This window comes from Ursus arctos, unplaced genomic scaffold (assembly GCF_023065955.2).
Source record: "Ursus arctos isolate Adak ecotype North America unplaced genomic scaffold, UrsArc2.0 scaffold_4, whole genome shotgun sequence".
In the NCBI taxonomy this organism is placed as follows: Eukaryota; Metazoa; Chordata; class Mammalia; order Carnivora; family Ursidae; genus Ursus; species Ursus arctos.
This window is the reverse complement of record NW_026623056.1, coordinates 17842128-17856517: the sequence shown is the minus strand read 5'-3', so window position 1 is coordinate 17856517 and position 14390 is coordinate 17842128. Positions and strand designations below refer to the sequence as shown.

At 48.7% G+C, this 14390-nt stretch overlaps 1 protein-coding gene across 2 annotated transcripts in view; it reads left to right on the top strand.

The window, feature by feature from the left end:
- Positions 1-14390, top strand: part of IGF2BP2 (insulin like growth factor 2 mRNA binding protein 2) — a 152442-nt gene that overhangs the window by 131357 nt on the left and 6695 nt on the right. For both annotated transcript variants that reach the window (XM_026497168.4, XM_026497179.4), the window contains 2 exons: positions 10007-10075; positions 10932-11048. In XM_026497168.4, coding sequence (XP_026352953.1) covers positions 10007-10075; positions 10932-11048 — 186 coding nt within the window. The remainder of the gene's footprint in view (positions 1-10006; positions 10076-10931; positions 11049-14390) is intronic.

Below are 14390 nucleotides of genomic sequence, written 5' to 3'. Positions count from 1 at the left end.
CAGGGAGTCCGGCGTTCTGGGATCGAGCCCCACATCAGGCTCCTCCCCTGGGAGCCTGCTTCTTCCTCTCCCACTCCCCCTGCTTGTGTTCCCTCTCTCGCTGGCTGTCTCTCTGTCACATAAATAAATAAAATCTTTAAAAAAAAAAAAAGAAAAAGAATATGCCCATTCTGCAGTCTTGTTTATATACAGACCTTCGGAGTCGTTTCTAAACCTTTATACCATTTCTTTGGCGTTATATCCATTTTCTCTTAAACTAAAGGATAGGGCCCAGTATTGGGCTATGTGTGTGGGGGTGGGGGCCAGGTCAGAGGGATCTGGGCTGTGACAGGAGGGATCGTGGCAGCCGTCACAGGCACGTGGCTGCTGCATGGAGCAGGGACAGCTCTGAGAGGTGTATGTCCCCGTGTCTTCCCTGTGAGATTTGAGAATGACCAGGGTTGGTCCATTTCAGTGGTGTTGACACACATCTCATTTCTTAGGAGAAAGTCTGTATCTACTGCCTATAGAACATAACCTCAGAACCGGAGTTGAGATAAACATAAATGGTGGGGGGAAAAGTATGATAAAACAGGCCACTTCTAATACTGGTAATCTGAGATCGGGGGGTCAGCAAACCCCTATTTTAAGATTTGGCTCAGGGGCCAGGCTCACCTACCACTTACTTTTGTAAATAAAATTGTATTGGGGGGCGCCTGGATGGCTCACTTGGTTAAGCATCCAACTCTTGGTTTTGGCTCAGGTCATGATCTCAGGGTCATGAGATCAGACTCCTTGCTCAGCAGGGAGTCTGCTTGAAGATTCTTTCCCTCTGTCCTTCCCCCTGGTCACAAACTCTCCCTCCTTCTCTCTCTAAAAAATAAATGAATAAACCTTTTTTTTTTTTTTTTAAGATTTTATGTATTTCAGGTAGAGCACACACGAGCAGTGGAGAGGGACAGAGGGAGAAGTAGGCCCAACTCTGGGCAGGGAGCCCCGATGCCGGGCTTGATTTCAGGACTCTGGCATCATGACCTGAGCTGAAGGAAGACACTTAACCCACTGAGCCACCCAGGCGCCCCTCAGTAAATCTTTAAAAAAAAATTCATCGGAACACAGCCATGACCTTTGGTTATATATTGTTTACTTTTTTGCTATGATGGAGAGTTGAATAGGGGCAATAGGAACCCTGTGACCTGCAAAGTCTAAAATAAGAAACAGTTCACAGACCCCTGTACTGAACCAAGGGAGAAGCGATCGTGTGATAACAAGTATTTTCTTTTTTTTCTTTTTTTAAAGGTTTTATTTATTTATTTGACAGAGAGAGACAGCCAGAGAGAGAGGGAACACAAGCAGGGGGAGTGGGAGAGGAAGAAGCAGGCTCCCAGCGGAGCAGGGAGCCCGATGCGGGGCTCAGTCCCAGAACCCTGGGATCATGACCTGAGCCAAAGGCAGACGCTTAATGACTGAGCCACCCAGGCGCCCCAGCAGAATATTTTCTAAACTTGAAAATAAGTTTTGCCAGTTGGAAAGCTTCCTTTCATCTGAGAACTTTACGACAACAGGAGGATAACCATTTTACTACAATACATAGTTCCTGTTCTTCATCAAATAGATTTTACTTTTTTTTTTTTTAAAGATTTCTTAAATTTATTTATTTGTCAGAGAGAGAGAGAGCCCAAGCAAGGGGAGCGGCAGGCATAGGGAGAGGGAGAAGCAGGCTCCCCGCTGAGCAGGGAGCCCGATGTGGGGCTCGATCCCAGGACCCTGGGATCATGACCTGAGCCGAAGGCAGACGCTTAACCGACTGAGCCACCCAGGCATCCCAGATTTTACTTTCTTTATAAAGCTAAACGCCATGTATTACAAGATTAGGTTCTAAGCCGGAGCACATAGTTGCCCCAACTCTCTGCGACAATATGGCTCCCCGGGGGCAGCTGCGAAAGTGCAGGCCAGGGCATGGAGGTGGCCGTCACTACCTACCTGAGCAGGACCTAGGATAGGCGCCAAAGCCACACTTGCAGAGTCTGAGAAGGACAGGGTAGGGTGGGAGTGGTGGACATGCTTTAAATACTTACACTGGGGGCGCCTGGTGGCTCAGTCAGTTAAGCATCTGCCTTTAGCTCAGGTCATGATCCCAGAGTCCTGGGATCCGGCCCCACATCGGGCTCCCTGCTCAGCGAGGAGCCTGCTTCTCCCTCTGCCTCTGCTCCCCCTACTTGTGTGCTCTCTCTGTCAAATAAATAAATAAAATCTTTAAAAAAAAATACTTATTACATTGTTTTCCTGTCACGTAGGCTTTCAGATTTCCAGGAACCTCTAGGGTATTTCTTTGCTTTTATGTATCACAGGACTAGCACTTTTGCTCTTGGCGTCCAAAGGTCAGGAAGTCTCTGTACCGTCTCATAGCTGGCTTACTCATGCCAGGGTTGGTCTCTGACCTCTGAAATTTTGGAAGCATAGGTGTATGTTTGAAAACTTACTTTCTGGTTAATAAAAGTAATATGTGCATAGTATTTAAGAAGCAAATAATACAGAAATGTAGAAAGTGCAAGTTTTTTCTCAATATAGAAATAACCAGTGTTTGCATGTATATGGGTGTGTGTGTGTGTGTGTATAACTTATATATATATATATATATATGTATATTCAGATTCAGATTTTTCACTCTGCTGTGGAAATCCTTGTATATACATCTTGGCTCTTTTACCCACTTAGTTTTTTGGGATAAATTCCTTGAAATAGAATTTCTGAGCCTAAGAATGTATAAACTTTATACAGAATATATAATTATAAAATATATAAATGTTGATACATGGAGGATATGCTTACTTTTCCTTCCCACCAGTGTGTGATAGAGGGACTTTTTCTCCCATACTCTTATTACTCATGTAATGATTCCTTACAATCTGATACTTTAAAATATGTATTTGTTATTAGAGACTCAGCAGTTCTGATGGGCCATTTCCCCCTCTAATGAACTGTCTTTCTGTATCCTTTGCCCATCAGCCGTTTGAAGCACAGGGCAGGTTTTGGAGCCAGACCGCCTGCATCTGCATCTCTGTGCTCTCACTTGCTACTTTTAACCTTGGGCAAGTGACTTAACCTCCTTGCATCTCGATGTCCCTGGTCTGTAATACGGGGGTAGTAATCATCATGGGGTTGTTGTAAGGGTTATTAAATAAGTTAAAAACTGCCCATATTAATTTCTATGCAAACACAGCTGCTATGGTCATCACCTTTACTTTCCATCTTTTTGTTAATGATTTGTAACAGCTGATTACATATTAAGGCTATTATCTATTTGTCATGTTGTACATATTTTCTACCAGCTTGTCATTTCTCTTTGCCTTAATCATGGTGTCTTGTGCCATAATAATTTAAAATAGATAGATTTGGAACAAATTGTATGAAGTAAAATGTAAATATTTCCCTTGGCCTGCCTTATCTTACCCAAAGTTTACCCAACAACCACTCCCCAGAGTATAGCACCTTTATGTTTACACTTTTTAGAAATGTTTTCTCAGCGTATATACAATCATATTATTCAGAACTATAAAGGTAATCATGTTATACAGAATGACAAGGCTTTTGGTTTGTTTTTTTGTTTGTTTTTAATTACTGGCATGTTTTCATACCTAGACTTAATTCTCTTTAATAGCTACATAGTGTTCCATTGTATGAATTTACTATAGTTTTTCTAACCAGCACACTATTTTTAGATATTTGTATTGTTCCTACATTTTCTCTACTACACATAGTGTCAAAATGTATATTCTTCATACGTCTTTGCCCAAATGTGTGAGTATATCTAAAAGTAAATTCTCTAAGACTGGACTTACTGTATCAAAGGGTATATGCAATTTAAATTCTCACAGATTTCCCTTCACCAGAATTCATGTAGAAATTTTAAGAGATAAGGTAGTTAAATCAGTGGTGTTTGTGTGGATTCTGGCCTTTGATGTCATGCTAAAGAAAAAATCTCCCATCCAAGACTGTAAAAATATTCTCCCATGTTTTCTTGTTGGCTTTTGAGGACTATTATTTGTATTTGTATCTGTAATCTATAGGGAATTTATCTTGATTTATACTTTGACAAAAGGATCTAACTTTATTTTCTTTCCAAATGGATCACCACATTTCCCAAAATCATTTTTTGAGTGATGCACCATTTTATCGCTCAGCTTGAAATTCTAGCTTTGTCATACACTAAATTCTCACTCAGTCATCTTCCTGACTCTGTTCCAGTCATCTCTTTGTCTACACTGTAATTACTGTAGTTTTATACTCTCTTCAACAGCGTGGTTATTTTTTTCTCAAAGAATGAATTGGAAAGGTGACCAACTTTTCATATGCTTGGGAAAATTAAAGAATATGTAGGAGTTTTCTATTTCTTGAAGATTTGATAAGACCTAGCCATAAAACATCTGGGCCTACCGCCTTTTGTCTGTTTCATCTATAAACTTTTCAGTTTCTTGTAAGTTTTTGATTTAGTTGTGTTGATTTTTATTTTCCTGTGAAAGTATTCATTTCATCTAATTTTCGTATGTGTTGGTGTAACTTGTACAGAGTGGACTATTGGCCTTTTAAATCCCCAGACTTGTGTATTACTCTCTTGTAATTCCTAGCACCGTATATTTGTGTTTTCTTTTTTTCTTTTCTAAGTTTTTTTTTTTTTTTAAAGTAAACACTACCCCCAACATGGGGCTTGAACTCACGACCTCAAGATCCAGAGTCTTGTGTTCTAGGGACTGAGCCAGCCAGGAGCCCCTCCCTGTTTTCTTAACCGAATTTGCTAGGGCTTTGTCTATTTTAAACTTCTAAGTAGTTAACAGTTTCTTTTTTGTTATCCTGCAACTGTTTCTTATACTTTTGTATTCAGACAGTGTTATCAGAGCATTTCTGATTTTTGTGGCCTTACTCACACATGAGCAGTTTTTGAATTCATGGGCATTTGGAAAGATGTACCCTCTCTGATGGGCTCAGAGTTGTGTTTATAGCTATAAAAGCAAGCTTCTCGTTGGCGCCTCATATCCTCTATATAATTATTTTTATCCATATGATTTATTACATGATGGGAGAAGTTTGCTGTTCTCCCACTGTGATTATGGTTTTGTCAAATTCTTTATTGTAACAAAGTTTGTTTAGTGTGTTTGGGTCAGTTCACTCTAGAAATAACCTGGAATTTTATTCCAAATTATTAAGCTTTCTTTCTTAATGAATACACAGTCTCATAATCTACAGTTTAGAGTTAACTAAACTATAACTGGTTACTTCACTCACTGCAGATTGTTTCTTACACTCCATATGCTCTCATTTTCTGAGTTATTTGGGGCTGTTCTGTTTGTCAAGAATACTTCCTTAAACAACCTTTTCCAGTAATAGTACAAAAGTAGCATAACGTCTAAACCTTTCTAGATCTGAAAATGCCTTTCTTTTCCCCTCACACATGAATGAAAGTTGAACTGTCTAGAGATTCTAGAGTCCTACTACCTTTGGAACTTTGAAAACAGTACTTTCAGTATTTTGTTTTTCAGAGACGTGTGCTACCAGCCTGATTCTCCTTATTTTGTAGATAGCTTTTTCTTCTTCTAAGTTTTTTTTGCCTTTTTTAGTAATTTTGCCTTCCCCCTTGGAATTCAGAAATCTGAATCTCAGCCCTTCGATCTCAAGATTCAGGTTTTTCTTTGGTTCAGAAAAATCTTTTGCTTCTATACTTAATGTTAGTATTACTTCCCCTCCCTCCACTTCATTTTCTCCTTCTGGAACTCCCGCTTTATGAATCATACATCTTCTCTATTCTCATGTCTGTTCCCTTCTTTTTGTTCTGCATGGGTTAATCTTCCAATGCACTGATGGGCTTTGCAGGAATGTCATTTCCGCTGTTATATACAGCCTCTGTTGAGTGTTTTCTTTCCAAGATCAATTTAGGTCTCTCCTTGGTTTTTTTCTCATAGCAGTTACTTACATGTGAATGAACTGTCATCTTGAATCTCACTAAGAAATCAAATCAGAGGGCACCTGGGTGGCTCAGTCAGTTAAGTGTCTGCCTTCGGCTCAGGTCATGATCCCAGGGTGCTGGGATCCAGCCCCACATGGGGCTCCCTGCTCAGCAGGGATTCTGCTTCTCCCTCTCTCGCTCCCCCTACTTGTGCACTTGCTCTCTCTGATTCTCTCTCTCTCAAATAAATGAGTAAAATCTAAAAAAAGAAAAAAAAGACTTTTAAAAAAAAATCTCTTCCTCTTTCTTGAATTAATTCACTGGGTCATTTGTTTGCCTTGCTCAGCTTTGCTCCCCTCTTTCACGTTGCTGATTCTCTATATATATCTAATGAATTTTAATTGTCCATTCGTATATTTCAGTAAACTCAACAGAGGGCATATTAGAATCCTTAGGGGAGTTTTTCCATAACATGTGCCATGGGCCCCACATGAACCCATGAATTCGGAATGTTCCAGGTGGGGGCAGCATTGGGTGTAGTGGTTGAGATCTTGGGCTGCAGTCAGACACTCTCAAATCTGCTCAAATCTTGGCTCTGCCTCTTGCTAGCTTGATAATTTCTAGTTTTCATCAGCTCCTGAGGTTGTCCCATGAGAACACAGAGGTGGATAAGCAGCTGTTGTGGGGAAGCCCTTGGACAAGCTGGGGTAGAATGGTGAACCTTCTGAATCTTGGAGAGCTCTGCCCATGACATTGACCCCTCTCCCCAAGTCTCCTCCCTCCCCCCAGGCCCATGGCCACATCCCTGGCTCCTAGGGAGTGCATCCACTGTCTTTGCAATGTGGCATCAGTCTGTCTTCACACTAAAGCTGTTTTAATATTTGAACATAACTTGTACGCCTGACCCCTGCCCTGTCCATTACCCATTTCCCACCCCTCAATCTTCCTACCCCCCGATTTCTTCATGCTTTGGTGTATCACTTAAATCTGGCATCATGATTATGGCCATACACAGCAGCTTGGAGCGAGGGATGCTGCAGTTGTTCCAGGAAAAGCTGGTCCAACTATTTATAATTCCCTTTTTAATTTTTGCAATGCATCTGATATATACCCCTCTGCTCACACCCCAGCACAGTCACGCAGAGAGGAAAAGCAGACACCAGTTTCCCTCAAACTGAGAATGTAACATGAACCAGTGGGTAATAATGACCGCAACCCCCCTTGCTGCCTCTGTTGGCAAGGGGCGGGGGCACACTTGACAGGTCACCTTTGCTATGACATCCCTCTCCCCCTCCCCAGCGTCATGATGCTTCTCAAGTACTCAAAAATAAAGTAGCTTTTCCTTTGTAAAATAACTGGGAATTCTCGAACTGGGACAGTGAGGCCAACTGCTAAGTGGGGGTGGGGTTCTGTATCAGCCTCCCCCTCCCAGGGCCCTTGGTTCATTAGATGCCTACAGACCGCTTCCCCAGTAAAGAGAACATTTATTCAAGTCATCAGCGGGTAATTTCTCTGATCATTGTGACAAAGCCTGTTTTGAAAGCCTCCTTCCATTTGAGATTGTAGACTCCATTTAAGCTTGGGAAGATGGGAAATAGTGTGCTCTAAGCCATACATTTCATTATAAGTCAGTCAGTGCTCATTTGACACTCCTCCTTCAGCCCATGCGATAGAGTCTTCCTTCCGGTGACCTCCCTGAATGCCATGTAACATTCTTCGGGGGCGTCCATTGTACTTAGGGTCTAATCCACATCGGAACCAAGGGCCACGAGGGCCCTGCATGATCTCCGACGGCCCACCTCCCGATTGTTTGCAGCTGTACTCCTACCTGCTTTTACCGTACTGGTGTCTCTTCTGTTTTTCAAAAGGCCCACGCCTTTCCTAGCTCAGCACCTCTAAGAGCCCTGCTTGGAATGTTCCCTCCCCAGTACCTTGCATCCAGTGCTGTCCTCTCCTTGGGTCCCAGCTCAGAGGTCATCTCCTGCAGGAGTCTTCCTGGACCCTCCCAAGGTTGCCTTCCCTCCCCTCATCTCCGCTGCTTCCCTTCTGCACGTTGTCCTGTTCACTTCCTTCACAACACTTGTCTGCTTCCCCCGTAGAACGTCAGTCCCATGGTGGCAGTGACCCCTCTGTCTTAAGAGCTGTGTCCACAGCACCTAGAACAGTGCTTCGTATGTGGTTAGGTGCTCAGAGACCTTTTTCATGAGTGAATGAACAAGCGACCCTCACAACAATATTAGAAGATCTGATTTCTAGATCTGATGATATTATTTTAGTCCATTTGTGGTTGAGGCTCAGAACGGTTGAATAAATTATTCCAGCTGGTACAGAGCTGGTGATTCAGTTTCCGGTCTCGTGACTAGTCTGACTCCAAGAACCAACTTCTGTGCACAAAGCCAGCACCGCCGCTAGAAATGAGCTCCTGGCTACCGAGTTTAGGGTTCTTCCCCACAACAGTCTTCCCACTGTAGTAACTCGTGAATAAAAGAAAAGCGGGGAGTTTGTCCTTTTTACCCTTTTACAACTAATTCTCTCCCCTAACCCAGTGGTTGATACATTTGATACAGTGTTTATGTTGGGAGTATTTGAACCCAGACTGGAGCCACACTGTGGCCAGTCTGCTCTTGGTCTCATGTGAATTTGGGGAAGAGAAGGCAAATAATTCGGAAGAATCATTGCTGCTTTGAGGCCTTCTGCAAGAGGAAGGAGAAGCATCCTTTCCCCAGGCAGAGCTTTGAGCAGAAAGCCACAGGAATTCTCCCCTCACCCTCCATGGCTCAGGACAGGGACCTGTGCGAAGGGTCTGGCGCAGACTACTCTTCACGGAAGAAGCAGGACCTAGAAAGCCTTCACGCCGCTTCCTGTCGGATGTGGAGAGTGCCCGGAGGATCTGGTCTCCTAGCACCCTCTTGTGGGTGTGAGGTGTCACTGCAGCCCCTTTCCAAGGCGGGAGAGCAAGGGTTTGCTCTCACTACAGCAGGGGTTCCCTTCTGTAAGCAGAGAGCTCTTTGGGCACCTAGGGCACCTCTGGGAGAAACTCCCCCGGTGTCCACACCTCCTCTTCGCCCGAGGCCAGAAGTCCACTCTCCAGGCTCAAAAAGGGGGACCGTTTCATTTTGTCCCTAGTGAGTCTCCAGCTCAGAGTGCAGCTGGAGATCTGGGAGACTGAGAACGCCATGAGATTTGTTCAGGGGCCCTCAGACGAAAGCTAGGCCCCTGACGCGAAGTCTCACCCGGGTCTGACCAGTGTCGGAAACCTAGGAGGTCATCCTGCAGGGCGGGCCCACAGGCACTGGCTTCGTGGTGACCTCCCTTCCTGTACTAGGCGTGCCTGCGTTTATGTGACCTTATGTAGGGCGCAGGTAACCGGACCATGCTGATTCTGTCAGCGTCCTGCCCATGCAATACGTGAAATTAGACCTCTTGCTGTCCTCTTGTGAGGACTAAGAGTGTGAAAGTATCCAGCACAGTGCCTAGTACGCCGTAGTGTTCAGGCAGCAGCTACTTCGTCAATGTTATTTTCCTGATAGCTCTGTTGTTTTCTGTCCACATCTACCTTCCTGTTCCCCCCGCCCTTCCCCACACGCACGCACGATGCTGTTTATTCACTCATTTTCCCCCTCCTCTCCCAACCTCTTTCTCAGTTCCTCCCTTCTCAATCTCATCATTCCTTCCGAAATTCTCCGGGGGAGCTCACGGACCCGGCTTCCCAGGAGCACATTTGCTGGCCGTGCGTAACTCGACACTGTCCCGCATTGTCTGTGCCTTGCAGTCCCCAGTCCATGGCTTCCCAGAAAATAGCAGCCACGGGGCCTGCCGTCTGAGGGAGGGCAGGTTAAAGGAGCACGCGTGCGCCCGCACCCCCACGGCGGTGAGTTCCTGGGGGCCTAGCGCCCGGCGCAGCGGAGCCCCCACACATTCAGCCGCAGCCGACGTCTGAGCCGCCAAGGGACGGGCGCAGACGCGACGGTGGGGCCAGGCGGTGGCGCCCGAGCCCGGGCCGTGTGTGGCAGTCTCCCCTCCCTGAGCGGGGGGCGCGTCCCTGTGGGCACCGCGGACTGACCGACTCTTTCTTTCATGCTGCAGACCCACTCCGGATACTTCTCCAGCTTGTACCCCCCTCACCAGTTCGGCCCGTTCCCGCATCACCACTCCGTAAGTGTCCCCTCAGGCCAGCCCCACCTGCCACTGCACGGCAGAGTCCCTGGCCCACGGACGGCGACTGTTCCCAGTGTGAGGGCCGGGGCCGCGCTTCCCGGCCATGCGGGGAGTGACGCGTCTCGGGCCGCGAGCACCCACGCCCCCCCAGCTTGCAGGCGCCCTCAGCGGGCTTCGGAGCTTGCCAGGCCGTAGGCACGGGAGACTGTACACGTGGTGACCAGCAGCTCGAAGTCGGAAGTGGCGTCGAGCTAAAGAACAGAATGTGCAAAGTCTAGCGAAGGGGGCGTGGCATTCCCGCAGCCCCCTAGCGCGAGGCCCGCTGGTGGCCTGGCCCGTGTCTCTCTGGGCCGTCACCACGTGGCCTGATCAGGGCAGGTTTGCTTGTTACCTTCTTTTGAACACGACGCCGCTCTGGTGAAAACACCGTTTGTGGCTACCAGGTGCTGAGTGGCTTCCCGTTCCTTCGAGCGAAGTGCCTCAGGGCCCCCTCCTCGGGCCGCTGTATTTAATAACGGTCTTGATTTCTTGGATAAAGACGCAGGAGCAGTACAGGTCACATGTGTATGTGACAAACCGGTGAATAGACAGCTTTCTGTATCCAGACGCCGAGCTGCTCAGGAGGACTTTCCATTTTGACTGTCATTCAGGTTCAGTGTATTCTGGTTTGTTCCTTAGGCCTCACACCCGCGGAGCCCTAGACCGCAGGAGACTCCCATGCGCCATGTTGGCCATTTCCTTGGGCGCTGGGGCCTTCACAGCACATGGCTCCCGGGAGGTGCTCAGTAGTTGCTGAGTGCCTGAAGGAGCCGCCCCAGTGGGAGTGACGTCTTGTCTTGTGTCGCCCTTCCAGTATCCAGAGCAGGAGATTGTGAATCTCTTCATCCCAACCCAGGCTGTAGGTGCCATCATCGGGAAGAAGGGGGCGCACATTAAACAGCTGGCCAGATTTGCTGGGGCCTCCATCAAGGTAAAGCTGCTCTCCATGGCCACCCTCTTCCATCACCAGCCCCCCCACCCCGTGTCTCTTGTTCCTTCTGCTGCTCCTGGGAAACGCTGACACCAGGGACGGGGGCCCACAGGGTCAGGCAAGTTTGCCTCCAGGATTAATCCCATCGGCTCTCCTCTTTACCTCTCCCATTCCTTTCTTATTATTAGTTATTACTAATAACTAAATTAGAAAAATATTAACACCTAAGCCAACCTGGTCCTTGTTGGGCTACCACAGCTCTCTGCTCAACAACGTCAAGCAAAGACAGGCTGAGCGCTTTGCCGAGCCAAGGGGGCAGACGCCAACAAAGCGTCATTTACACTCTGCCCTTATCAGAGCTTTGAATCAGAGCTTTGACGCTTTAATTAGTCTCTGCTTCACAAATCCTTGACCCTCAAGAAAAGTTTGCATGAAACACTCTTTGGAAGGCACTAACGCTGTAGATAACAGGAGCTGGGGACACAGCCCGCTAGGCAGCCCAGGGACCGAACACACTGGCTCAGGAAGGAAGGCCCCTTGATCTCTGGGAAGGATCGTGAGTGCGGCCCTGGCGGTGGCAGTTCCATGCCCACATCCTGCCCCCTCGAGCACCCTGCGAAGAAGTGTCTCAGGAGCTGAAAGGGAAGGATTCTTCGACCCTGGTCCTGCTCCAAGCCCAGCTATCGGCTCTGACTCAGAGGCAGAATGCTGAGCACGTCCCAAGCCTCATGAAACACTTTTGAAAACAGAGTTTCCGTTGTTACGTAAAGTAATTTGCTACCATGGGACAACCCGGAATTCCGAACTAGAAGTCTCATGACTTGGAGAGAAAGAATGCTTGCACTTTCTCCTCGAGAAGAGCTGGAATTTCTCCCACAGCAAGTGTGCTGGAGAAAAGGCAAAAACAAAACACTCTGAGCGGTGCAGGACAAGGACTGCAGTGAGACCATCAGAGGGTTTTCTGTAGGTAAAGCACTTGACCTCTGTTACCTGCAAAGCGCAGAGACCTGCTGGGAGCCCAGAGGTGCAGGCGGCCCGCAGCACAGAACCTGGGGGGGACCTTTGCTCCCAGCATGCTTGTTGCCGGCGGGACCCCAGCGCACGGACGGTCGGCCGTGGTGGGACAGGTACAGCATGAAAGCCCACGGGGCTGGCTGCCCCCGGGACCTTTCCCAGTGTCCAGTCTTGTGGCCTGAGAGACCATGGAGGCAGAACGAGAGGATTTCAACCACGGGGGGCTTGAGGGATTATGGCATCACGTCTCCTCCCTGTGTCCCTCGAAAAGAGTGGGACTTCGGCCCAGGAGCCAGCCTGAGGCACACCAGTGGCAGGACCCGCTGTGACCTCATCCATTGTGCTGACCTGTAGGACATTGAGCGCCTACTGGGGCTGGCTGTGGCAGGAACTCTCCATTTACTGTTGCCCGTAAGGAGCCAGGGCCCAGAGTTTCACTGTCGAAGGCCACAAAGGTAAAGAATGTGACCAGGTGACCCAATTTCTACAGCGAGAGGGAACACAAGCCGGGCTGAAAGGGAAGTATTCTTCAACCCTGGTCGAAGAGAGGGAGGGAACACAAGCCCAGGGAGCGTGAGAGGGAGAAGCAGGCTCCCCGCAGAGCAGGGAGCCCAACGCGGAACTTGATCCCAGGACCATGGGATCGTGACCTGAGCCTGAGCTGAAGGCAGACACTTAAGGACTGAGCCAGCCAGGAGCTCCCCAATTTCTGGTCCAGTGTTTTTTTTCCACCGCAGCACCCTGAGTGCTATACCAGAATCATGCCCAGCAGGAAAGGAGAGAGCGCGCTCCCTTGGGCGTCGCCCCACAGCCTCCCCAGCACCCTTCCATATCCCGGCAAGGTTGCGTGGCAGTATGTCACTTAGCTCGTGACCTCTGGGATGGGCAGAGACAGCAGGGCGGGACCAGGGGGCAGAATGGGCTCTGCAGGCTGGTCAGGCCCAGTTGTCCTTGATGCTGGGCTAACAACCCACTTCTCCAGCAGCCTTCTGCCCACCCCCACCTCTGTCCATAGCAGTGAAGCAGAGAAAACCAGGGACGCCAAGTCTTTGTGAGAGAAATTTCCTACTTTTTAAAAATCAGTCTGGTTTTTGTTAGTTTCGACAGGACTCTGAAAGCATTTTCTCTAAAGCTAAACGGATAATCTCCCGCTAAAGAACCCTCCATGCCTGCTTTGCCAGTCTTTGGGGGCCGCAACCAGAGGCACATCGGATGCTGCCAGGGCGGGGAGAGCGCGGTACACTCCTACGTGGGAGCTGAGTGCTGGCAGGGAGGTGGGCAGAGGTGAGGCCGGGCACATGCACCCCAAGATGCTTTGGGGTCACTCTCCTGCCCTGCAGAGCATCTGGGCAGCCGGCTGCAGAATGCCACACGGAACTCCTGACCCTTGCTTCGGGCCCTGCTCACCCTGGGATCTGGGCAGGCACCTCACCTCCGGGTCCCATTTGCTTCAGTCATAAGACGGGGTGCTCCTTCCTGGTGCTGTCAAGGGAGTTTGCCGGCGGAATGTCATTCCAGAACTGCAGGAGCGCATGAGTAGCTCTGAGACTTCGGGTCTGGGCGGGGGAACCAGACAGTGGAGAGATGGGGTGTTTGCTTCAGAATCTGAGCGAGGCAGCCACGAGTCACTGGGAGGCGGACAGCGACGGCAGAACGGATTCGGTCAGCGTGAAGCGTGAATTGGCCTTTCAGCCCTTCCGGATTTGGGGGGGTAAGAGCCACGACCCGCCCTGTCCATGCTCCAGTCTCTCTCGTTCACTCTTTGAGATAAGGACCAGGCGTAATACCAACTGAGGATCGAGAAGCAGAGGCAGGTGTCCCGGCCCCCACTCTGGAGGGCCCGCCTGTGTGTGGCCTGCCGGAAGCCCCGGTCCCCTGGGGACATGTGATCGCTTCGGTGGAGGCTGCAGCCCTGCGCTGTGGGAGGCTGGCAGGAGTCCGCCCACACAAAAGCAAGTCCTCCCAAGGAGCTCAGGCTTGGAGGCCTGCGCCTCACGTTCTTCCTCATGCCGCGGAGTAGCCGAGCCAGAGCCCGTTTTGAGGATGCTTTGGTCGCAGCACGGCGCCCAGGGCAGAGCACAGCTTGGACGCCGTCACTGTAAAGCTGCGGCAGCCGCACGGCCACGCCGGGCCTCCGACGGAGGTGGAGGTGGAGGTCGAGGCACAGCAGGGAGTGAATTCCATCCACTGCGAACATCTCCTGAGCCACTGGCTTTTTTTTTTTTTTTTTCTTTAGGAACACTGTGACCTGTAAATGAGGTTTCTTTTTTTGACTTTGCCCTTAGGAAGCTTGAAACGCAGTCTGCGGCCCACCTGAGGCAGGTGTAT